Genomic DNA, 22995 nt, shown 5'->3' with positions numbered 1-22995 from the left:
AGCCGCAGCCATGGGGGCCTGCCTGGGCGCCTGCTCTCTGCTCAGCTGCGTGAGTCCCGAGCCCCGAGTTCGCCCGCGCGCGCCGGCTCCTTCTTTGGCCCCGCACTTTTGTCCCGTCTTCTTCCTCCAAATAGTTTCTTCCTTTTCCTTCTTCCAAACTTGTCTTTCGCGGCCCGCACCTCGCCACCTCGCCCCTCGGGTCCTCGCGTCCCTCGGCCCCCCACCCCCATCCCGGACCCGCGGGCGCCGGGGACAGCTTCTGTCCCGGGCTCGGGTTACCGCGGGGGAGGGGTTGGGGCGCGCCCGGGTTGTGGGGGGAGGGGCGGGCCTTGGGCGGGCGCCCCTCCCAGGGACTGGGGAGACCGAGGCCCAGAGCCCGGGGTGGGAGTGTGCGCCGCGGCCCCCCAGCTGGCCCAACTTCCTCGCCGTGCGCCCCTCGTCTCTCTTTTGGACATTAAGATTCTTTGTGTGGCCCACCCGGTGCCTGCTCCTCTCTGCGGTGTGGTGTGTCTTTCTCTGTCCCCTGGCAGTCCCAGTCCGTCCGTCAGCCTGTCGCCCTGCCCGCCTGCCTCAGTTTGTCCATGTGTATTTGACATCTGTTTCTGCCCGTTCGTTTACCCGACTGTCTTTGTCCGCCCGTGGCTGCTCCATCTGTCATTGTCTGCCTCACGGGGGTCTGTCCGTCTGTCTTACCATCCAGTCTGTCTCTCTGCGTCCGTCTGTGCCTCATTCAGCCTGGCTCATGCTAAGTCCCGGGTGATTCCCCAAGGAATCCCAGATCCTTCCCACTCCGGGCGCCTTAGCCTGAAATGGGGGTGGGGAGGAAGCCCCCATCCGCCTTTCTAAGCCACCCTGAGTAAGGTCGGTTTGGTTTGCCACCGCCACCGAACCCACCTCGGGGTTGGAAGACCCAGCAATTGAGAGAGTGGGGAGAGGACCTGGGCTCCTGGGCCCAGGGACCTTGGGGGAGGCTGGGGGGTTGGGGGGCTGGGGAGGTGGGTAGCCAGCCTTCGCTTTGGGCCTGCAGCCAGCCAAGGGGAGGAGTTTTCGGCCATACCCCGGCTAGGAGGCCCCTTCTTTCCCCTTTTTCCAGCCCCCTCTCCTTTCCCTCTTCTCATTAAATCCGAGGTTCATTCAGGCAGCTCCCTCCCCCTCTGCCCTACACAAAGAGGAGCAGAGACAGAGAGGGAGGTCTGGTGGCTGTTGAGTCTCAGGACTTGCTTTCCTTTGTCCCTGATTTGTGTGTGTGTCGGGATGTAAAGGTGGCAACTTAGGGATCTAGAGATTTCCTTCACAACCATTTTCTGAGAGGATATCTGCCCAGAGAAGCTGTAGGTCTCTGGACAGCCTCTGCCCTCTCTGGGCCTCCATTTACCCACCTGTGAAGTGTGCGTGGGGGTGCGTGTGCAGAATCCAGGACTGAGTCCTGAGATCCCTTTATACCCAGGGAATTCTAGGTTTGGGCTGGCTCTCTTGGCCAAGAGAGGTTTGCTTCCTGATGGGGGAGGGGAGACGGCGGGTTTGGGAGTGGCACACGTTGAGGGGGGTGACCTGCCAGTCCCCTGAGCCTCGGCCTCCCCATCTACCTCCCTCATAATGCTGTTTGCGGAAGACTGAAAAGTGCCCCACCCAGTGCCTGGCATACAGTGAGTGGAGCTGTTATCATCATCTTGGAAAGGTGGGCGGGGCATTCCCTCTGGAGCCTAAGCTGGTCACTGAGTCATGGGATCCTACAATGCGGAGACCAGAAAGCACCCGACAGGTTTGCTCAAACCCTCAACACACACATGAGGAAGACTGTGGCTCAGAGAGGTTAGCTGACTTTCCAAAGGTTGCACAGGGAACTGATAGGGAACCGCACGGTCAAGATTAAAATCTGATTCCTGGTCCAGGCTTCTGCCAATACCTTCCCTGCCTTCACATCCCAGGTGCCCGAGGGACTGGCCCAGGGTAGAATTGGGAGGTTCACCTATTGAGTATCTAGTATCTGTGAGGGTTCTGGTGGCCTCCCCTTGGGGTTCTGACCTCTGACCTTTACTGAGTTCCTACCACATGCCAGGCGCTGTGCAGAGCCCCTCACCACGCTGTCTCGTTGGTTCTCCCGCTGGCCCTCTGACACAGTTATCCTATTTTAGATCATCGGACCAACGATGGCCACTAGTAATGGACACTCATGGCCCAGCGCTGTCCAGTGGTGGCACAGGCCAGCACTGCAGAGAGCACTCTATATGTACCCTGTCATTCAGTCCTCACAGTGACCCCAGTGAGGCCGTCAGTACTATTCCCATCTTACAAATGACGAAATGAGATCAGAGAGGGAAGGTGATTTCTCCATAGCCACACAGTATTAGGTGGTGCAGTTGGGCGTTGCTAGGTACTGATAACACCCTGTTTCACTGGGGATTTGCCCCATGGGAGTAAAGTTGTAATAAGGGCTTCCTGGGCATCTTTGGGGGAACATTCTGGAGTCTATAGATCCTTGGAGAAGACTTCTTTTAGCCACCACACATTCGCATCTGCCCATCATGCCTTCCGGTTTGCATTTGTATTGGGCCGAGTATGAGTCCCAGCTCAGAGAAGATAAGATGGGCCCACGACAGGGTCAGATGATGGGACTCCGATCCTGGTGAGGACAGTGACTTGGGCTCCTCCTCCTCCTCTGCTGTGTGCCCCTGGGCAGTCACTTGGCCCCTCTCTCTGGGCTGAGAGGGTAGGAAATGGGGAGAACAATGGGGCCTCTCTGAGCACTTTGTGAGGATTAAGTGGAACCCAGATGAACATGCCAGTATATGTATCTTGAAGCTGGCATGCACTGGCTACTCTAAGCACCCCAGGGTGGTGAAACGCTCAAGGCCACATTCGAGGAAGTGGTGAAGCCCGTGACACCGGCTGTCTGATTGTAGAGCCTAGGCTCTGGGCCACTTCACTGTCCTGCCCGGGAGCCCATTTTATGTCTGAGGAAACTGAGTCCCATCAGTTTATTCTTAGTGCTGCATGGGGAAGTAAGTGTGCACTGAGTGGTTGGGGGCTGAGCCTCCTCTTGTATTTTGTCTAGTCCTAGGCTGGCTCAGCCAGTAATGGGGCTGTCCATGACGTCTACAAGGTGCATCCCATCCTTGCTGGGACCAGTGTTTTGTTTAATTGTGGCAAAATATGCATAACGTAAAATTTAGCATTTTAAGAGCACCTGGCTGGCTCAGTCGGTAGAGCTTGCGACTCTTGATCTCAGGGTGTGAGTTTGAGCCCCAGGTTGGGTGTAGAGATTACTTAAAAATAAAAGCCTTAAAAAAATTGCATTTTAACTTTTTTTTTAGTTTTCAAGGAGCTTGTAATGTATCTCAGGAAACATGATAGATATATTTTAAATGGAGATCTATTTTTATGATATCAAAATGATGTCATCCCAAATGAAGGAGTGTGGGTTAGAGCACACCACAGAAACTCTAGGGTCTGTCTTCCTTCCCTTGGGGTCTGTCCCACCAGCTCTCTCTCCCCATTCCAGGTTCCCAGAGGTACCACCCACCACCTCCTCGGGCTGGGCTGTCTTGTCTGTGGCCAAAGTGACATTTCTGTGATGCAGATCTGATGCTCCGCTTCCGCACCAGTCTTGCTCACAGCTCTCAGGAGAAAGTGCAGACTCCGCGGCACTGCCAGCTGGGACCTTGGCCGTCACTTCCGTCATCCCTGGAGTCTCTTGCCAGCTTCCCCAAAGCTACGGTGCTTCTCACAGTTTAGCAGCTGCTAATCCCCTGTGGGAACACCTTTCCCTTCCTCACCTAGCTAACTGCTAACTCTTCTTTGAAAACTGCCCCTTCCTTTTTCCTTCTTGTGGTGAAATACACATCACATGAAACTGACCAGTGTACCCATTTTTACCTGCAGGGTTCAGTGGCTTGAACTACATTTACATTGTGGCACTACCAGCCCCGCCCTCCATCTCCAGAACTTTTTCATCTTCCCAAACTGAAACTCCCTCCACATTCAGTAATAATCCCCACTCCCTTCTTCCCCAGCCCGTGGGAACCCCTGTCTGCTCTCTTTCTCTCTGGTTTATGTCATTCACTGTTATGTCCTCAAGGTTCACCTGTGTTGTAGCCTGTGTCAGAATTTCCTTCCTTTTTAAGGCTCAGTAATGTCCCACTGTATGGGTAGACCACGTTTCATGGTCCATAGACACTACATTGGCTTCTACCTTTTGACTGTTGCGCACAATGCTGTTATAAACATGGCTGTGCAGATCCCTGTTTGAGTCCTTGTTTTTTGACTAATACCCAGAAGTGGAGGGCCAGTTTGTTTTAAACAAAACATCCTTTTTTTAAATGTTTGTTTTTGAGAGAGAGACAGACAGACAGAGCATGAGCAGGGGAGGGGCAGAGAGAGAGAGAGAGAGAGAGAGAGAGAGAGAGAGAGAGACATAATCCGAAGCAGACTCCAAGCTCTGAGCTGTCAGCACAGAGCCTAATGCGGGGCTCAAACCCATGAACCACAAGATGATGACTTGAACTAAAGTCGGACGCTTAACCAACTGAGCCACCCAGGCACCCCTTAACAAAACAATTTTATTTTTCTTTAATTTTTTTAATGTTTATTTATTCTTGGAGAGAGAGAGAGAGGGAGAGGGAGGAGAGGGAGAGGGAGAGGGAGAAGGACAGGGAGAGGGAGAGGGAGAGGGAGAGGGAGAGGAGAGGGAGGGGCAGAGAGGGAGGGAGACACAGAATCCGAAGCAGGCTCCAGGCTCTGAGCTGTCAGCCCAGAGCCCGATGCGGGGCTTGAACTCACAGACTGCAAGATCATGACCTGAGCCATTAACCAGGCGCCCCCTTGTCTTAATTTAAAAGTTTTCTTCTTGGGGCGCCTGGGTGGCTCAGTTGGTTAAGCGTCCAACTTCGGCTCAGATCATGATCTCAGGTTCGTGAGTTCGAGCCCCACATCGGGCTCTGTGCTGACAGATCAGAGCCTGGAGCCTGCTTCGGATTCTGTGTCTCCCTCTCTCTCTGTCCCTCCCCTGCTCATGCTCTGTTTCTCTCTATCTCAATAAATAAACATAAAAAATTTTTTTAAATAAAAAAATAAAAGTTTTCTTCTTTAGTAATAAAATCAGCTTTATCGAGGCATAGTTTATATTGAATTCTGCTTAGCTACATCTACCCATTTAAGTATTATCTACGTGTTTGTTACACTCAACCGAGATCCATCTCAGGAGGACCCACGATGTCTTAATGGGTATTTAGTTCTTTTCGGGTCTCCCCTACTTCTTTCCTTGTGTGAACAGTGCCACCATGACCTTGCGTGTGTGCGTGTGTGCGTGTCTGCACATGTCTCCCCCTGCTCCCGTGAGCTGCTCCTTCTGTAGGAAGAGGTTCTTGTAGGAGCGATGCGGGAGATGTGGTGACTGGGTCAGAACGCATGAACGGTTCCAGGGTGTCCTAGGACGCACTGGAAGCCACTGGTGGTGGGGGCTGGTGTGTGTCTTTCTCTCCCCGACCTAGTCTTTCTGGCTACCGTTCCCGGGAAGTCCCAAGGTTCTGGGTGTTAGCAACACCCGGATTTTGATCTCCAAGAATTGGAGTTAATTGAAAGTCCAGGCTCTTCTATTGCAGTGGGGAAGCTTTTCTTATGTCTCCCGTGGAAGTGGTAACAAGCCAGAGCCAGGCCCTGACTTGGGCACTTCAACACCTGGCTCACGAGATCAGGGGGCTTATGGGTCTCCATTGGTTTTCTCTGGCATCGGAGGGATTGTTTCCATCCCGGGGGTGTTTTGAAATTAAATGAGACTGCCATTGATGAGCTAGTGGGCTCTTGGCACAGACAGACCCGAGCTCAAACCCCAGCTCCTCAGCTTACTTGCTGTATAACCTTGGTCATGTCACCTGTCTGGGTCATTTCCCCCATTTGTAAGCGGGAGGTTATGACACACTTACTCCATACTGTCAGTGACACTTGATGCAGATAAGCTCTTGTTACCACAGTGCCTGGGACTGGGTAAGTCATAAAGGACAGCTGTCACTCTCACTCCTGGACTCTCAGTACTGCTGTCCACTTGCTCGGTGATTCTGGACTGTTCTTAACTTCTCTGATCTCAGTTTCCTCATCTGTAAAATGGGACTAATAGCCAGGATGTTCTTTATGTTTATAAAACACTTTTCTGGTGTTTGCATATCCCTTCGCCTCCAAAAGGCAGCCAGGGGGAAGCAGGGCTTGGGGTGGGTGCTGCCAGGTATAACTGGAAGTTGCTGGACAAGTTATAATTTAGCCCACGAAGAAGACATTCATTCTGCAAGTATTTCATGTAGCATCCATGTTGAACTTGGCTTTGTGGGTGAGAGAGATGGGTATCAGGGGGCATTTCCAGGGACGTTTCTACTCTTGGGAGGAAGGGAAGGGGAGATGGGAGGGCAGCTACCTTTCAAGCAGAGCGTGCTGTGACTGGTCCAGAAAGTGGGTTGCGGGGTCTCTCGGCCTGCCTTCTGCTGAGCCAGTCATTCTGTGTAAGGCTGTTCCTGCCCCTCCAGTTTTGACCCCTTGATGGATGCCCTCGGCTCTTAGGATCAATGCCACGGTTCTGCATGTGGCTGCTGGGCCCTGCCAGCCTGGCCAACCTCACCACCCCCTGCTCGCCAAAGGCCCGGCCACAGGGGTCTCTTTCTCTTCCTCCATCGCCCAGCTCCAGCCTGCCCCAGAGCTGCCTCCGCCTCTGTTCCCTCTGTCTGCAACCCTCTTTCTTTCCCTTGGTCAGGAGAGGGCCTCCTCATTCTTCAGCTTAGCTTAAATGTCATTGTTCAGGGAAGGGACCCCCCCCCACAGTCTAAAGTAGGCCCCCCTCAGTGACTCACCGGGCAGCACCTACCAGGACACGTGTAGTGATTGTTGACTGTCTTTAATGTAGGAGTGCGGAGCCTCTGTCTTTCTTGCTCTTGACTCTTAGATGCCTGGGTGAGGAGCTGAGGCCGTTTGGGGGAAGCCAGACGGGTGACTGGGGGTATCTGGTGGCAGGTCCGGTTCCCAGGAGGGTCAGCCTTCTTTTGGGGCGCCAGCTGTAGTACGTACCGTGGCATCACCAGAAGTGATCTCAGCCAGCCCCAGGGAGGCCAGGGGCTGGCTGACACCCACTTGGGCAGAGGAGCCGGGAAAGGGAAAGGGTTAGGCCACCACTGCGGTCCGAGACAGGTCCCACCACGGAGCAGGAAGTCACAGCCACTCACAATTCTACATTCCGTTCATTCAGCAGATGTTTCTTATGTGCTCGCTGTTTCTTGCGGTCTTAACATATGTCTGGGGCTTTGCCAGATACTTTGCGTTTGTTCACTAGGTAGTCGCTGAGCTCCTGCTGTGAGCCAGACACCGTCCCCCGATTTCCGGGACTGTCACAGTGCACAAAACCCCTGCCCCATGGAGCTTACGTGCCAGAAACGGGAGGGGTCACACACGAGTCAAATAGAAAGCCAATCACATAGTACTAAGTCCTATGGAGAAAAACTAAGCAGGGACAGGGGCAAGGAAGCCCGAGTGGGTTAGACTTTAAAATTCCCAGAGCATGTGGGTGACTCAGTTGAGTGTCTGACTTAGGCTCAGGTCATGATCTCCCAGTTCCTGAGTTCAAGCCCCACATCGGACTCACTGCTGTCAGTGCAGAGCCCACTTTGGATCCTCTGTCCACATCCCCCCCCCCCGCCCCTCCCTGCTTACTTCCTCTCAAAAATGAATAAAACAGTAATAAAATGAAATAAAATGAAATTCCCGTGACAAGGTCACACGGCTTATGAGTGCCAGAGCTGGTCTTTTGGATCGATCGATCGATCCATCTATCTATCTATCTGTCTATTTTTTACCACTCTGCTTCCCCCTACATCAGAAACAATGTGATCCAGTCTTTTGGAGGCTTGATTTCCTCAGCGCCCTCTGGGGCTTGAAAGTTAAGTGGACTAACATCTGGGGAGGAGGCATGCCCCTGTCTGTCACAAGGAGGTCAGGCATGGCCAAGATTTGGGGACGTGGAACGGGCGGGTCATGGGTGCTCCTGCTTGGGTGATGGAGGGGAGAGGAGGCGGGGAGTCAGGGTGCCGCCCTACCTTCCCCACAGGCCTCCTGCCTCTGCGGCTCTGCCCCCTGCATCCTGTGCGCCTGCTGCCCCTCCAGCCCTAACTCCACCGTGAGCCGCCTCATCTACACGGCCTTCCTCTTCCTGGGGGTGCTGGTGTCCGTCATCATGCTGAGCCCTGGGGTAGAGAGTCAGCTCCACAAGGTGAGTGGCCCTGGGGGCGGGCAGGGAGCGGGGCGGCCTGCAGACTGGCCTGCATGAAGGCTGGGGGGCCCAGGCACAGGAGTGTCCCCGCACGCCCATGGACCCAGCGTGGTGGTGGGGCTGTTGCCTCACGTGGGGAGGAGAGTTCGAATCTCATGTGGGAAATCTGGGTTCTCGTAAGCCCCCCTTGGAGAATCTAATTATCATTGTCCCCTGGACACTGACCTCGGGCATGCTGTCCCCTCCTTAATGCTCAAGCCCCATTTGGGGCTCTCACTTCCCTTCCTCTCCGCATCCCCTAGGCTGGCACAGACCCAGAGTGACATTTAGGTCATTGGCTCTGACCTTTGCGGGCATGTGTGAAGGTCTGAATGACCTGGGGAGTGTGCTAGAGATGCAGGTTCTCAGCCCCCACCTCAGAGACTCCGAGAGGGGCCCTGGAATCTCACTGTCCCCTGGACTCTCCGGGGGTCCTGGCATAGGTGGTGGGAGAGGAGCACGGGGAGGGGGGAAATCCACACTTTCCACAGAGCCATGCGGCCCTGAGGCTGCAGGTGCGACGGCAGGGAGACAAGCGGAGAGGAACGGCCGGTGACTGGACCCTGTGTCCCCATCTGTCCCGGGTGGGGGGCGCTCACTCACAGGGGCTCAGCCCCAGCAGCGAATGGGGGTGCAGATGAGGGTAAGGAGGGGGCTCCCCTCTCGGCAAGGTTCCGGGGGTGGGGCCCTCATGCTGCTCTGTCGCCCCACAGCTGCCATGGGTGTGTGAGGAGGGGGCCGGGACCCCCATCGTCCTGCAGGGCCACATCGACTGCGGCTCCCTGCTCGGCCACCGCGCCGTCTACCGCATGTGCTTCGCGACGGCAGCTTTCTTCTTCCTCTTCACCCTGTTCATGCTCTGTGTGCGCAGCAGCCGGGACCCCAGGGCTGCCATCCAGAATGGGTGAGGGCGCCCCTGCCTGCCTGCCGCTAAGACCCCCTGCCCGACTCCAGCTCCGGGCCCTGCCCCCCACTCGGGAGCCACCAGCTCAGAAAGTAGCTCGTTCCGTTACTCCCACTGGTCGGATGAATGTCAGAAGGGGCAAGAACGTGCCTAAAGCCACACAGCACTTTAGCAACACGGTTGGGGCAAGAGCCTGGATGTCACTCCAGCTTGGCCTTTCCCTCTGCCCCTCAGGGGTTTCTTCAAGGGTCAGGACAGACTTTCTGTGCCCATCAGACCACTAGAAAGTCCCCATTCACCTCTCCCAGTACCTGCCCTTTGGGGAAGGGGGTCCTGGGGACCAGGCCTGGTCCCCTCCCCCCACTCAGCCCCCTTAGCTGTCCTCCCCGCCCCCAATAGGTTTTGGTTCTTTAAGTTCCTGATCCTCGTGGGCATCACCGTGGGCGCGTTCTACATCCCTGACGGCTCCTTCTCCAACAGTAAGCAACCCTGGTGGGAGGGATGGGGGGCTCCCTGGAGGGAGCTGGGGTCTCCAGAGGGAGGAATACTGGTGGGGGTTGCTCTTTGCCCTGGGACACGGACCCCAGGCTGCGGGCTGGGTCAGTGCCCCCCATCCAGGGAGATGGTACTCTGGTGCTTGGCTACATGGTCTTTGGACAACATGGAGGGGGACAGGCAGAACCTGCCTCAGCCTCACCAGACCCCGCCACCTGCCTGGTGCCCAGGCTGCCCCCGCTCAGCCTTGCTTCCTCTCTCCTCATCCCTGTCCCCTCTCCCCACCCAGTCTGGTTCTACTGCGGTGTGGTGGGCTCCTTCCTCTTCATCCTCATCCAACTGGTGCTGCTCATCGACTTTGCACACTCGTGGAACCAGCGGTGGCTGGGCAAGGCAGAGGAGTGTGATTCCCGGGCCTGGTATGCAGGTGAGCGCTGCCCGGTCAGCCTCTGGACTTGGGAACCGAGCACCCCAAGTGTCAGGGCGCCCGCGAGGCTACGGGAAGGCCTGGAGGGCATCTGGAGCAGCAATTGAACTCTCCAGGGCAGATGGAGGGGAAGGGCAGCTGGTCCCGGGATCACTTTGGGGGGTGGCCAGAGTAGAGACAAACCCGAGAGGCCTTGGTGGGATCTGAGCCCAGCAGTTCCTATGGGATGGGCCATGCCCTGCCAGCCCAGACAGCACCAAATGACGCTGAGTCACTGAAGCCCCCCATGGCAGGGCAGGTGCCTGGTCAGCTGTCTTTCAGAGCCGATCAAGGAGAAAGGCTCACTCAGGAGCTGGTTTGGTTTCAGCCTCTCAAACATGGCTGGTCTCTTTGACAAAGAGAGGAGGGCTTTGGCAGGTCACTCCACATCCTTGACTTTAAAGAAAAATTTTTTGATGTTTATTTATTTTTAAGACAGCAAGAGATAGAATGCACGTGGGGGAGGGGCAGAGAGAGAGAGGGAGACACAGAATCCGAAGCAGGCTCCAGGCTCCGAGCTGTCAGCACAGAGCCTGATGCGGGGCTCGAACCCACGAACCGTGAAATCAGGATCTGAGCCCAAGTCAGACTCTTAACTGACTGAGCCACCCAAACGCCCCTCCAATTGACTTTTTAAAAGACTGTTTTGTATTCATCATTTTTCTTTTCATGGTCAACTTCTTTATGGCAAGGGAGTCATTCCAGGTCAGACGGTGGTGAGTGACAGACGTTCTGGAGACTCTGATGTCATTCCTCCAACAAGGAAGCCGAGGGTTCACACAGGGGACTGCCCGAGAAGCCCCCTCGAGGGCCCGGGGGTCCCTGTGTCTCCTGACCCTGCTGCTTGCCACTCCTCCTGCCCAGGCCTCTTCTTCTTCACCCTCCTCTTCTACACGCTGTCCATTGCGGCCGTGACACTGCTCTTCACCTACTATACCCACCCTGGCACCTGCTACGAGGGCAAGGTCTTCATCGGCCTCAACCTCACTCTCTGTTTCTGCATCTCCATCGTCGCCGTTCTGCCCAAGGTCCAGGTGAGTCCACCTGTCTCTGCCCATCCTGACACCAGGCCCCTTGGTGTGTGGGACTTCTGGTGGGAACCTTGGGGTCCTGGGACGGGGTTGTTAGTCACAGACGCTTGGGCTAAGAGTGTGGACTCCCAAGTCAGCCTCCCTGGGTTGGAGTCCTGGTTTGCTCATCTACACGCTTGGTGTCTTTGGGAAAGTGCCTTAACCTCTCTGTGCTTTGCCTTTCTCACATGTAAAACTGAGGGTAATACCAACTCTTTGGAGTTATTTTCAGGATGGAGATGGAGATTGTGAATACACAGAACAGGGTAGGGAGAATAGGTATCCATCAGACATGAACTATTGTTGTCATTGTCTTTATGGAAATAAGGATACCTTCGGGAGGACCACTGAGCAACGATTCCTAGACTCTTCAACAAGAGGTGCTGGGAGGTGAAGTTCCCCAGTGTCTAGTCCCAGACCCTCTGGGGTACCGGGTGGGGCTCCCCAGGTCATTGTGTGTGCTTCAGAGAGCCCATGAGCCCAGGGGTGCTTCGTGTTTGGGGATCTCAGCCCACCAGGGCCTTCACAGCTAGCTTGGGTAGGCTTTGAGGGTCTTGAGCAGAAAGGTGGGGACCCTCCCATCTGGTCAGAGCCTCTATTTCCAGGTGAGAAAATTGAAGCCCAGAGAGGGTGATGACTCTGTCCCAGCTCACACAGCAATCAGTATTCATTCAACAAATACTTCCGGAACACCTGCTCTCTTGTAGATTTGGGGGATACAGCGGCAGAGAAGAGGGGGAATGGTTACCATAGTTACCAGTTGATGGCATCAGTCCTGTCATTTAGTCGTGCACCATCATCGTACCCTCTTTCCACTTTCATACTTTCTTGGAGGAGGAAAGACACTCACCTGAGGTCACCTGGCTAGCAGGGGGCCGAGCTGAGGGCAGAACTGGCCCCCAGGACCTGTGCTTTTTTTTTTTTTCCCTTTAAGTTGTTTTTTTACTTATTTTTGAGATAGAGAATAGTGCACAGTGGGGGCTGGGGGGCAGAGAGAAAGAATCCCAAGCAGGCTCTGCGCTGCTGTGTGGAGTCGATCTCGGGAACCACAAGGTCATGACCTGAGCCAAAAATCAGAGTCGGATGCTCAACCGACTGAGTCACCCAGGCGCCCCCGGAGCCTGTGTTCTTAATCACAGAGTTTAGATTCTTATTGCCAAGGGTATGTGTAGTGAGGGGTGGGGAAGAGCCACTGATAGGGGATGGGCCAGGTAAGATAACTTGGGATAGTATGTGCTATGCAGGCTCTAAAAGAGAGTGGACAAAAGGTGGGTGGGCAGGCAGGGTACAGGGCTGCTGCTGGGGTCAGGGTTTTGGGGCCTCCCCGAGCTGAGGCCTGAATGCTAAGGAGAGGCTGGCTGTGTGGAGATGTTGGGGAGGGCCATGTCAGGCAGCAGGCACAGCGAGTGCAAAGGCCCTGAGGTGGGAGAGGGTTTGGTGGGTTCTGTGGGCAGAGAGGAGGCCATTGTGGCTGCAGTGCAGGGGGCGGGGAGGAGCTGAGGGGGTGCCCAGGTGGAGACAGAGGCAGCGGGGAGCCAGGGAGGGCTTTAATTCAGTGTGAAGAGACTTTCTCCAGAAAGTGTTCTCAGCAGGGCAGTGACTGAGATAGTCAGTTAAGAGGAAGAATGAAGACGTCATGTTTGAGTGGACAGGGTGGGTGGTGGGTGACCTGGCTATTGTGTTTTCCCAAAGGGTGTGAGGTGGGATGGCCCCAGGGTGCTGGGGGTTTCTGAAGTCCCCTGGTGGGGGGTGAGTGGACTAGGTGCGGGTGGAGTGTCCCCCAGGTCTGACGGGGGTCTTCCTGACGGACTGCCCTTGCCAGGAAGCCCAGCCCAACTCGGGTCTGCTGCAGGCCTCGGTCATCACGCTCTACACCATGTTTGTCACCTGGTTGGCCCTGTCCAGTGTCCCTGGTGAGTACAGGCCTGGATTCGAGGAAGCCTGGGCTCGTTCCTGGGTCAGTAGGGGCCCTCTGGGGGTGCTGGGGACCCTCACAGGTGTCAGGGACAGCTCAGCCCTGCCTGTGTCCCCATGTCCTTCAGGGAGCAGGCGGACTGTGTCTATTCAAAGAGCTATTTCTCTGTCGTCTGTCTGCTAAGTTCTCTCTGTCACTGGGATTTGGATGGTCTGTCCATTTGGGTTGGCTGCCTGCCCTACCTCAGACCTGGCCCGCATGGGCTGAGGGTGACCGTGCTCCCATCCCTAGACCAGAAATGCAACCCCCACCTGCTCACCCACCTCAGCAACGGGACGATCTTGGCGGGCCCCGAGGGCTACGAGACCCACTGGTGGGACGCGCCGAGCATCGTGGGGCTCATCGTCTTCATCCTGTGCACCGTCTTCATCAGGTAGGGCAGGGGTCTGGCTTCTGGGGAAGCGTCCTGATGGGGGGACCTGATGGCACGAGCAAGGGGAAGATGGGGGAGCCAAGACGGCAAGCCGGCAGGTGCCCTCAGCAAGTGTGCGTGCAGCATTGTGCTGGTGGGGAAACCGAGTCCCTCGGTGGGGAGGGGCACTGCGTGACTGGGCAGCAGAGGCAGGGCTGGATGCTGCCCCCTCTCCCAGGGGTCCTTCTTGCACCTCCGGCTGGCACCTGCCCAGCTCTGTAGGGTGCGGGCACCTGAGGGGTAGGGGAGATGCCTGGCCTGGGGTCAACAGGCATAGGGTGGCACTCACCTGCTGTGTGGTCTGGGGGTAAGTGGCTTTACCTTTCTGAGCTTCAGTTTCCTCCTTATAAAAAGAGGAGGGTGGCTTCCAATGCCCAGGGTGGTTGCAACCCACAGTGTCACCTGAGAGGTGGCAGCTCAAACTTAAGATCACATAACAACTTAAAAAAAATTTTTTTTATGTTTTTTATTTATTTTTGAGAGACAGAGAGAGAGTGCAAGCAGGGGAGGGTCAGAGAGAGAGGGAGATACAGAATCCGAAGACAGGCTCCAGGCTCTGAGCTGTCAGCACAGAGCCTGACACAGGGCTCGAACCCACGAACCGTGAGATCATGACCTGAGGCGAAGCCGGATGCTTAACCGACTGAACCACCTAGGTGCCCCACGGAACAACTTTTAAAAAATTATTTTCTTAAATGTCTGTTTTTATTTTTGAGGGGGGAAGGACAGAGAGAGAGAGAGAGAGGGGGAGAGGGGGACACAGATCTGAAGCAGGCTTCAGGCTCTGAGCTGTCAGCAGAGAGCCCGATGCAGGGCTCTAACCCACGAACCATGAGAGCATCACCTGAGCCGAAGTCAGACGCTCCATCCACTGAGCCACCCAGGCGCCCACATAATAACTTTTTTTAAAGGGCCATCTTAGCAAGCGTTTATCAGTGCGGACTCTGGGGCCAAACTGCCTGTGTTTGAACCTGGCATGGCCACTTACCAGCAGTGCGGTCGCGGGCAGGTCTCTTAGCCTTTCTGTGCCTTAGTTTGCTGATCTGTAAAATAAGGATAAAAGTAGTACCTACTTCACTGCGTTGTTGAAGGGTGACAGATGTGACAGTATGTCAAAGGCGCTTAGAAAAGCACTTGGCAGGTAGTGGGTGCTAAGCAAGTGTTTGCTTTTATTGCCAATAGCTGTGAACATGTGCACAGCTGGGGGGCAGCGAGCGGTTGTTTCTTGAGACTCCCCAGATGCTAACATTGAGTAGAAGTGTTGTTTACTCCCAGTCTCAGCCGGGCAGACTCATTACTGCCCCCTCGAGGCCCAGCGGGGACCTCTGTCCTGCCCCTCCCTTCTCCCTGGAGGTGTCCAACCCCGGGCAGGGCCTGTTTTCCTAAGAGCAGCACACCTGTCTAGGAACATTTTGAGGCTGTTTCACGTTTCGGGGTTTTTTTTTTTTTTACCTTTCTTTCAAAACCCTTTCTGCAAGCCCAGCCTGGGCAGCCCCCAAACGCCTCTCTTTGTCACCTTCTGGAAAGGTCCACATTACTTCCAATGTACAGGAGGCTTGGGGGCAGCCACCTGTCTGATGCCGTGAGTGCGCAGTGGCCGCACACTCTGAGGACATGTTCCTGATCCAGGCATGGAACTGTTTCCAGCTGCTTCCAGAATGCACACCTCCCTGGCCTGCGGTCACTGGGCAGCAGCTCAGAGAGCCTAGGGACGTGTCTGCTTGTTTGTTTGTTTGATCTTTTTTATTATGTTGATATATTTATTTTTTGAGAGAGAGAGAGCAAGCCAGGGAGGGCAGAGAAAGAGAGAGAGAGAGAGAGAGAGAGAGAGAAAGAGACAGAGAGGGAGATAGAAATAAAAATCCCAGGGGTACCTGGGTGGCTCAGTCGATTGGGCGTCTGACTTCAGCTCGTCATGATTTAGCACTTTGTGAGTTTGAGCCCTGCATCAGGCTCTGTGCTGACAGCTCAGAGCCTGGAGCCTGCTTCTGATTCTGTCTCCCCCTCTCTCTATTCCTCCCCTGCTCACACTCTGTGTCTCTCTGTTTCTCAGTAATAAATAAATCTTAGGAAAAAAATGAAAGAAAAATCCCAAGCAGACACTATCCCAGCACAGAGCCTGACGTGGGGCTCAAACCCACAAACCATGAGATCATGACCTGAGCCAAAACCAAGAGTCGGATGCTTAATTGACTGAGCCACTCAGGCGCCCCAGGGGCCTGTCTGCTCTTAGCTTGGTTCTTAAAACCAGCAAGCATAAAAGCACGAGCTATGTCCCCATGACCTGGGCTCCTGTGTATTAGATGCCGGCAGGATGTTTTGGTGACTGGGGTCGGCGGAAGCGCAGTGGGTGACTTCACCTGAGGGGCTGGGGCTGGAGCCCAGAGCTCCATCCTTGTCACTTTTTTTTCAAATGCCAGTGAGATTCTCAAAATTGCCTGTGTCTCAAACTATTAAATACTGGTAAAAATATCAAGACCTTCTTACAGAAAAGAAATGACAAAAAAAATCATTACTCTTAGTATTTTTAAAGAACAAACATGGAGAAAGGAGATATAATTCATAAAACTACTCACTTAATAGAAGGAAAACACACAATGGTAAATGAGTATTCTTTTTTTTTAAATTTCTCTTAAATGTTTTTATTTATTTTTGAGAGAGAGAGAGAGCATGAGCAGGAGAGGGTCAGAGAGAGAGGCACAGAATCGGAAACAGGCTCCAAGCTCTGAGCTGTCAGCACAGAGCCCGACATGGGGCTCAAACCCATGAACCATGAGATCATGACCTGAGCTGAAGTCGGACGCTCAACCAACTGAGCCACCCAGACGCCCTGGCAAATGAGTATTCTTAATGATTAACATTATTAATAAATGTCGTACCTGGCATGATCCTCGGTGGTACTGGGTACTCAGTCCCTGTTTACGGACATGGCAAACAGATCACCTGAGCCACGGTGCCTGTTTCTCTAGTTTGTACTCTGTGCCAGGCACAGCGCTAAGGGCTTTTGGTTATTAATCCTCCTGGCAACTCTACAAGGGAGGTACTACTATCCCCAATTTTACAGAGGCTCAGAGAGGTTAAGTGGCTTGCCTCAGGCCAGAGAGGCAGTGGGAGTGAAGTTCAGAGTCAAAGCTGTGAGTCAATCCCTGGGCCCAGAGCCTAATCACCAGGTTACCAGGTCCCTGAGGTTCTAGAACCGTTGTGCCCATTGCTATGACCAGCGCCCTGGTTCACGGGCGCCACCCCCCCAGACGCCCACCTGTCTACTTCCTCCCTCCCCCCGCAGCCTGCGCTCCTCAGACCACCGGCAGGTGAACAACCTGATGCAGACGGAGGAGTGCCCGTCCATGCTGGAGGCCACGCAGCAGCAGCAAGCGGTGGCCTGCGAGGGCCGGGCCTTCGACAATGAGCAGGATGGCGTCACCTACAGCTACTCTTTCTTCCACTTCTGCCTGGTGCTCGCGTCCCTGCACATAATGATGACGCTTACCAACTGGTACAGGTGTGTGCCTGGCTGTGCATGGATGGGCTTCACCGTGCTGGGGGGGGTGGTGGCACATGTGTCCTCTCCCCTGCCTGCCCCCTGCCCCTGGGGTTCTTCCTGATGCTCAAGGCTTGGGCAAGGAGGTGAGGTCCCAGACCCTCCACGGAGCCCGCCCATCCACGCCCCAGCTTGCACCTTCACCGAGTGCCTGTGACAGGGGGATCATAGGAGGGGACCACGGGCTTGTGCAGGACAGATGGGGTTTACAGACCACGGGTGGGGATTTGCATTGTGAGCTCAGAGTTGGGATTCATGGCTGGAGGGTTAGGGTTAGGGTTTGGGGTTAGAATCGAAGTCACAGGGTCAAGAATAGGAGTCATGAGGTCAAGGGTTGGGATTGGGAACGTACAAAGTCACAGATTTGGTTGTTGGGTTAAAATCGGGGTTAGCAGGCCATAAAGCCAGGATCGAAGTTTCCAGGTCAAGGAATGGAAATCAGAGAAACAAGATCAGGGGCTAGAACTGGTGTTACAGAGTCAAGGGTCAGATTTCACGGTCAGAGATATCAGGACTTGGTCATAAGTTCAGGGGCCGAGGATGGAGTTACAAGATTGATGGTCAGAGGCCAGGTTGAAGGGTCAGGACCAAGGTCAGGAGCTCCAGGGTCCCAAAGTGAGATTATAATATAGTCTAGGACTGGGTCAATGTTGAAATTGAGGTCAGGGTCAGGTCGGTGGTATTAGTCAAATGCTATATGGAGGGTCAAAGACTTAGCTAAGGCCAAGTTTCAAAACTGTCAGGGCTGGGGGCTGGGGTTACAGAGTAAGAGCCAGAGTTGAAGTCAGAAGTCACACCTGGGGTCATAAGGGCAGGGTCAGAACTGAGGTCCTAACACGGGCCAGACTCACTGGGGTCCTGATGTGTCGCAGACCCGGTGAGGCCCGGAAGATGGTCAGCACGTGGACAGCCGTGTGGGTGAAGATCTGTGCCAGCTGGGCGGGGCTGCTCCTCTACCTGTGGACCCTGGTGGCCCCCCTCCTCCTGCCGAACCGAGACTTCAGCTGAGCCGGCCCCCTGCAGCCTGCCCGCTCGGAGCCTTAGGGCTCAGTGAGTCTGCCGTGCTGAGCCCCTACCCCCCTCCAGGACTCGTCCCTGAGCTGGGCCCCCTGTTCTAAGTGCCTTCAGGGATGGGAGCAACAGGCCCAAGCCTGAGCCTTCCCTTCCCACCACCTGGGGACCACAGAGCTGCCTCTTCCTTACCTTTGTCCCCTATACCCACCCTCTGGGGAAAAAAGGGCCCCATATTCCCAGGCTCCCCAGGAGAGGGTCCTGAAGGAGAGAAGCGCTCAGAGCCACTCGGAGAGTGGGAGCACTCCCCAGGATGGGATGCCCGGCACTGAGGCTGGGATAGTCCTGACCAGTCCCCCCAGGGCACCCGCCCCCTTCCCCAGACTCTGTGCCTTAAAGTCTCCAAGACTTTATGCAATAAACAAGCCAGTGCACGTGCTTCCCCATGTTCTGTGCCCCCCGTGTGCCATCTGGGGCCAGCATGGGGGTGGGAACAGGATGTCAGTGCTAGGGAGGCTGGATGAGGACCTGGGCTCTGTTCTGTAGGTTGTGGGGAGGCTTGGGGTGGAGGCCAGACAGGCTACTGGAGAAGGAGAGGCTTTGGAAAAACAAAGTCTGGGGGCCAAGAAAGGGCCTGGAACAGCGTCTGCATGAGGGGTGGTGAGGCCAGAGTCAGGGTGGGGAAGGGGGTTTGTACAGGGCGTCCGATGGGGCCATGTTCAGTGTCCTACTCGTGCCCACCCTGAGCCCCTGCCCACCTCTGGCCTGCCTCCAGGGTCCTCTGTCCTGCTGTGGCCATAGTCCTTGCCACCTGCTTTGGGTCAGGTGCCTTGGGGAATGCAGAGAAGCATTTTACCCATCCACGGACTAAGGGTGCCGTGGGGATGAGGGTGCACTTGAGTCAGCCAAGCTGGCTTGGGTCCAGTGGATCTTGGGACTCCATGGGACTCCAGGCAAGTCTTTCCCCTCTGGGCGCTCGCTCCTCATTCATCAGCCGGGAAAACGCCACCCAGTCCCAAGCTGTTGGCAGGCACGTGTGAAGGGGCCTATGTGAGATGCCTGGCAGGTGCTCAATAAATATGATCGGTTTCGTCTCCAAAGCTGCAGGGTGATGCGGGGTGGGGGAGTGGGTACAGACAGGCTCCTGGTTTGGCCCCGGAACCTGGTTTGAGCTGATGACCAACCAGAGGCCATGACCCACTTCTCATGTGTGGGTGTGACAAATAGGCATGGACGTGACTGGGCTTGCGGGGTCCTGGGGGGTGCAGTGGGACACGGCTTGCTTCCAGGGAGTTCCAGGATTGTGGGGGGTGCAGGCAACACAGGTGCACAGGGGTGCACCAAGGGGACACCTGACAGGCCAGGAGTCAGGCCAGACATCCTGGAGAATGCGTGGGAGCCAGCCAGGTCAAGAGGAATGGAAGTGCTTAAGGCCGAGGGGACATCCTCTTGTGGACAAGAGAGTGGGAGAGGTGCGCCTAGGTGGTCCAGTTGCTTGAGCCTCCGGCTCTTGATTTTGGCTCAGGTCATGATCCCAGGGCCATGAGATAGAGCCTGCTTGGAATTCTCTCTTTCTCTGTCTCTCTTTCTCTTCCTCTGCCTCTCTTCCGATCATGTGTGGTCTATCCCTCTCGAAAACAAAGAATGAATAATTTAAAAAATTTGAGAGAGAGAGAAAGAGGCATTCCAGGAGAATGAGGAGTGTGGGGTGGCGGGTGAGCACAGCGTGGAGGGTCAGGGGTCGGTGTGAGCTGGAAGACATGGGCTGCGCCCAAATCACACAGGCCCTGGAGGGCCATTTCGTTGTTGAGGAGATCGGATGTCATCTTCCGTGTAGGGGGAGCCATGGAGCGTTTGGGAGCAAGGTAGGTGCCGTGAAGGCGTGAGGTAATTACGGGGAAGCCCCAGCAGGGGCAGGCTTCGAGCAGAACAGAGACATGGACAGGTTATCTGAGGATTCCCTGGGTGACACAGAGGGTGTGGTAGCTGGGGCTGTGCCAGTGCCCAGGAAAGAAGGGAGGGGGCGGGGAAAGGAGGAAGGGGTGGGGAAAGGAGGAAGGGGGCGGGGAAAGGAGGAGGGGGCGGGGAAAGGAGGAGGGGGCGGGGAAAGGAGGGAGGGTGTCGGTGTGTGGACTGTGTGGGCTGGGGCAGGGCCAAGGAAGGCTTCTCTCAACTCTGGGACGGGTCCAGGGGATGCTGTTGGCCCCAGGTGCCTTTCCGCCCAAGGAAAGCCTTTCCATGAGGCGGCAGCCTGTTCCTCTCCCACCAGACGCTCCCCAACATTTCATTAGTTTCCTCATTTCACCTTTGGGAGAAAAAGCCCACGCTGTGCTCCTGCCAGCCTTTCTTATGAATTTGTAGAAGTGGACCATTTTGTCCTGCTTTTGTATCCTATTGCTCTATAGTCTTCAAATTATTCATTCAACAAACATGCACTGAGCGTGAGTTCTGGACCAGGGTCAGGCTGGCAGGGGGAGAGGGGTGGGGGAGTGCCTGGCAGGGAAGGAGGCAGAGGCCAGGCTGAAGAGTCTGAGTCTCTGGCCAAGGCGTTTCAGGGCCCAGCTTGGAGGACACCGCCTCTGAGAAGCCACCTGGGTTTCTCTCAGACAGCCCCCAATGGCATTTCCCCAGTCCCTGTTCAGCCCTCCAGTAAGGCGAGGGTCACACTTGCTCACCTGGTGGGTGGGTGTCAGGGCGACTGCCGCCCACCCCGGGGCCTGTCTGCTGCGTGCCCCTGGCCTCCTGCTGCCTAGCACTGTGGCCTCCATATGGCCTCCCTCCCTCCCTGCCTCCTTTCTCTCCAGCCCTCCCCTCTGCCCTTCTCTCTCCCTCCTTCACCCCCACCTGCCTTCTTTTCATCTTCCTTCTCTTTTCCTTCATACCCTCTTCTCTGTCACCTCTCTCCCCCTCTCCCTCTTTCATCACCTCCTGTCCTCTGTGGGTCTGTGGGACAGGCCCATAGGACCCCAGCCCTTTTTGTCCGCCAGTCCTTGACAGGCTGGACTTGGGATGGGGGAGGGGCTGCCCTCACCCCCAAGGGTCAGTCCCCCACCACCCCAGCCCAGCCTGGCTCGGAACAACTTCGGACCTGGTCATGGCATGACTGTTGGGGCCGAGGGAGGGTGAAGCCTCCAGATCACGTGGGGAAACGGGCAGTGTGGTTTACTGGAAAGCTCTCTGGGCTCTGCTCCGGTCCTCTGCAGCGCCGCCGCACCATGTGACCTTAGGCAACCCTGTCTACGTCTCTGAGCCTCAATGGCAGCTTCGGTAAAATGGCAGCAGTAGCAGTTTTGTAAACCAGAAAGCACCGTGGCCTGGTGAACCGCAGGGTGCCGTCACCCGGCAGATATCCCCAATCCCCGTGCTCCCTCTCCTGCGGGGGGGGGGGGGGGGCGGAACGAGCTGGCAGATGGGAACCCTACGGGGTGGGGACCGTGGTGCAGGGGCAGGAGTCTGGGTCCTGATGCGCCTTGAGCTGCTGCCTGTCTCCAGACTTCTGTTATGTGAGGAAGGCCAACGTCTTGGTCTTGGAGCCCCTGGTAATTGGGGATAAAGTTCCTTGCAGCTGAATGTATTTCTGACATTACATGTGATGTGATCATTAATTTTAGTGGTAATAAAAGCATGCTCCATTACTCAGGACTATTGGGTAGCAATAGTGTAGCACGCACACACATGTATAGGTATATATTTATGAATCAATGTATACATTACATATATAACGTGCATGTATGTTTAGTAGCAGGAGAAACTGTGACGAGATCATGTTTTGAGGTATCGCTTTTTCTCTGCTCTACAAAACATACACGGGAGAAGGAATTTCTAGATCTCTCTGCCTTGGGGGAGGTTTGAGGAAGAGTGGGAAGCAGGAGGGAGAGGTTACCTGCAAAAGAACACTCCCTCCCCCACCTTTGGTATCCAAAAGCCTAATCTGCAGAGAAGCTTCTGGGCAGTGGGGGAGGGGCAGTGAGGGGGCAGCAGAAGTGCCTTGTGGAGGGAGAGGAGAGGGGAAGAGCCCCTGCAGGAACTTGCTGAGAGGTGAGGCCATTTCTCCCAGACCCTGAAGAAGTTCTCTGTGACAAGAGGAGGTAGAGGGCTGTGGGTCCCATTAGCAAGGGCGGGGGCCCAGTTCCTGCTGAGCGGGGGGGAGCTGGGCAGAGCCTGGGGGGAGCTGCTGGGATCTGGGGAGGGGTGTCGGTGGGGAGGTGGAAGTTCAGTTTCCACGTGGCACCAGGTCTCACCCGATCTCCCCACTGCCTCGCTGCTACATGTGACCCCAGGACTTTTGCACTTATCTTGGCGGGAACCATGAGTGTGCTGGGAAGTACAGTGAAGGTTGTCTGAGGCGGGACGGGGCTTTGGATAGAAAGTTGATATAAAACAAATGAGCAGATGCTGTGTCTTGCACACTCTGAACTGAGTTTGACATACACTTCAAGAGAGTTTCAGATGCAAGGTATGTTTGTGGCAAACAAACAGTACAAGAGTGTGAAAAGCGTTTATCTACTTTGCTTTTTCAAGCAGCAGCCAAGGAATCTACTGACTGGATATTCTGTAAATTACTTCACTAAGCTTCAATTGATGGGCATGTACATTGTTTTCAGTGGTTATCTTTGTTCTGGTTTTGTTTTTTTTGTTTTTTTTTTTGGCTTTGCTGCTGGCCATACTGTTTATTCTGGCAGCTTCCTGGGTTGCAGGAATAGCATGGACTCCAAACTGAAACCCTGTAGATTCTTACCTTGGCTTTGCTCCTAGATGCTGTGGCCTCTCTGGGTCTCAGTTTCCCCATCTACAGAACGGGGATTCCAGTAGCACCCACCTTATGGGATGTCGCCTTGGT

The 22995-nt window shown here is 55.2% G+C and overlaps 1 protein-coding gene across 1 annotated transcript; it reads left to right on the top strand.

Moving 5' to 3' along the window:
* Nucleotides 1-10: 10 nt before the first annotated feature.
* SERINC2 (serine incorporator 2) lies at nt 11-18601 on the top strand. The gene is made up of 10 exons (XM_029947954.1): nt 11-49; nt 8081-8242; nt 8995-9185; nt 9585-9664; nt 9970-10107; nt 11011-11180; nt 13039-13129; nt 13423-13564; nt 16890-17105; nt 18017-18601. Exons 1-10 carry the CDS (start codon nt 11-13, stop codon nt 18150-18152), a joined length of 1365 nt encoding a protein of 454 aa, XP_029803814.1. The 3' UTR covers nt 18153-18601.
* Nucleotides 18602-22995: the final 4394 nt, after the last annotated feature.

The sequence above is a fragment of the Suricata suricatta genome, chromosome 8, assembly GCF_006229205.1.
Source record: "Suricata suricatta isolate VVHF042 chromosome 8, meerkat_22Aug2017_6uvM2_HiC, whole genome shotgun sequence".
NCBI lineage: Eukaryota > Metazoa > Chordata > Mammalia > Carnivora > Herpestidae > Suricata > Suricata suricatta.
This window is presented reverse-complemented; position numbering and strand designations above follow the sequence as displayed.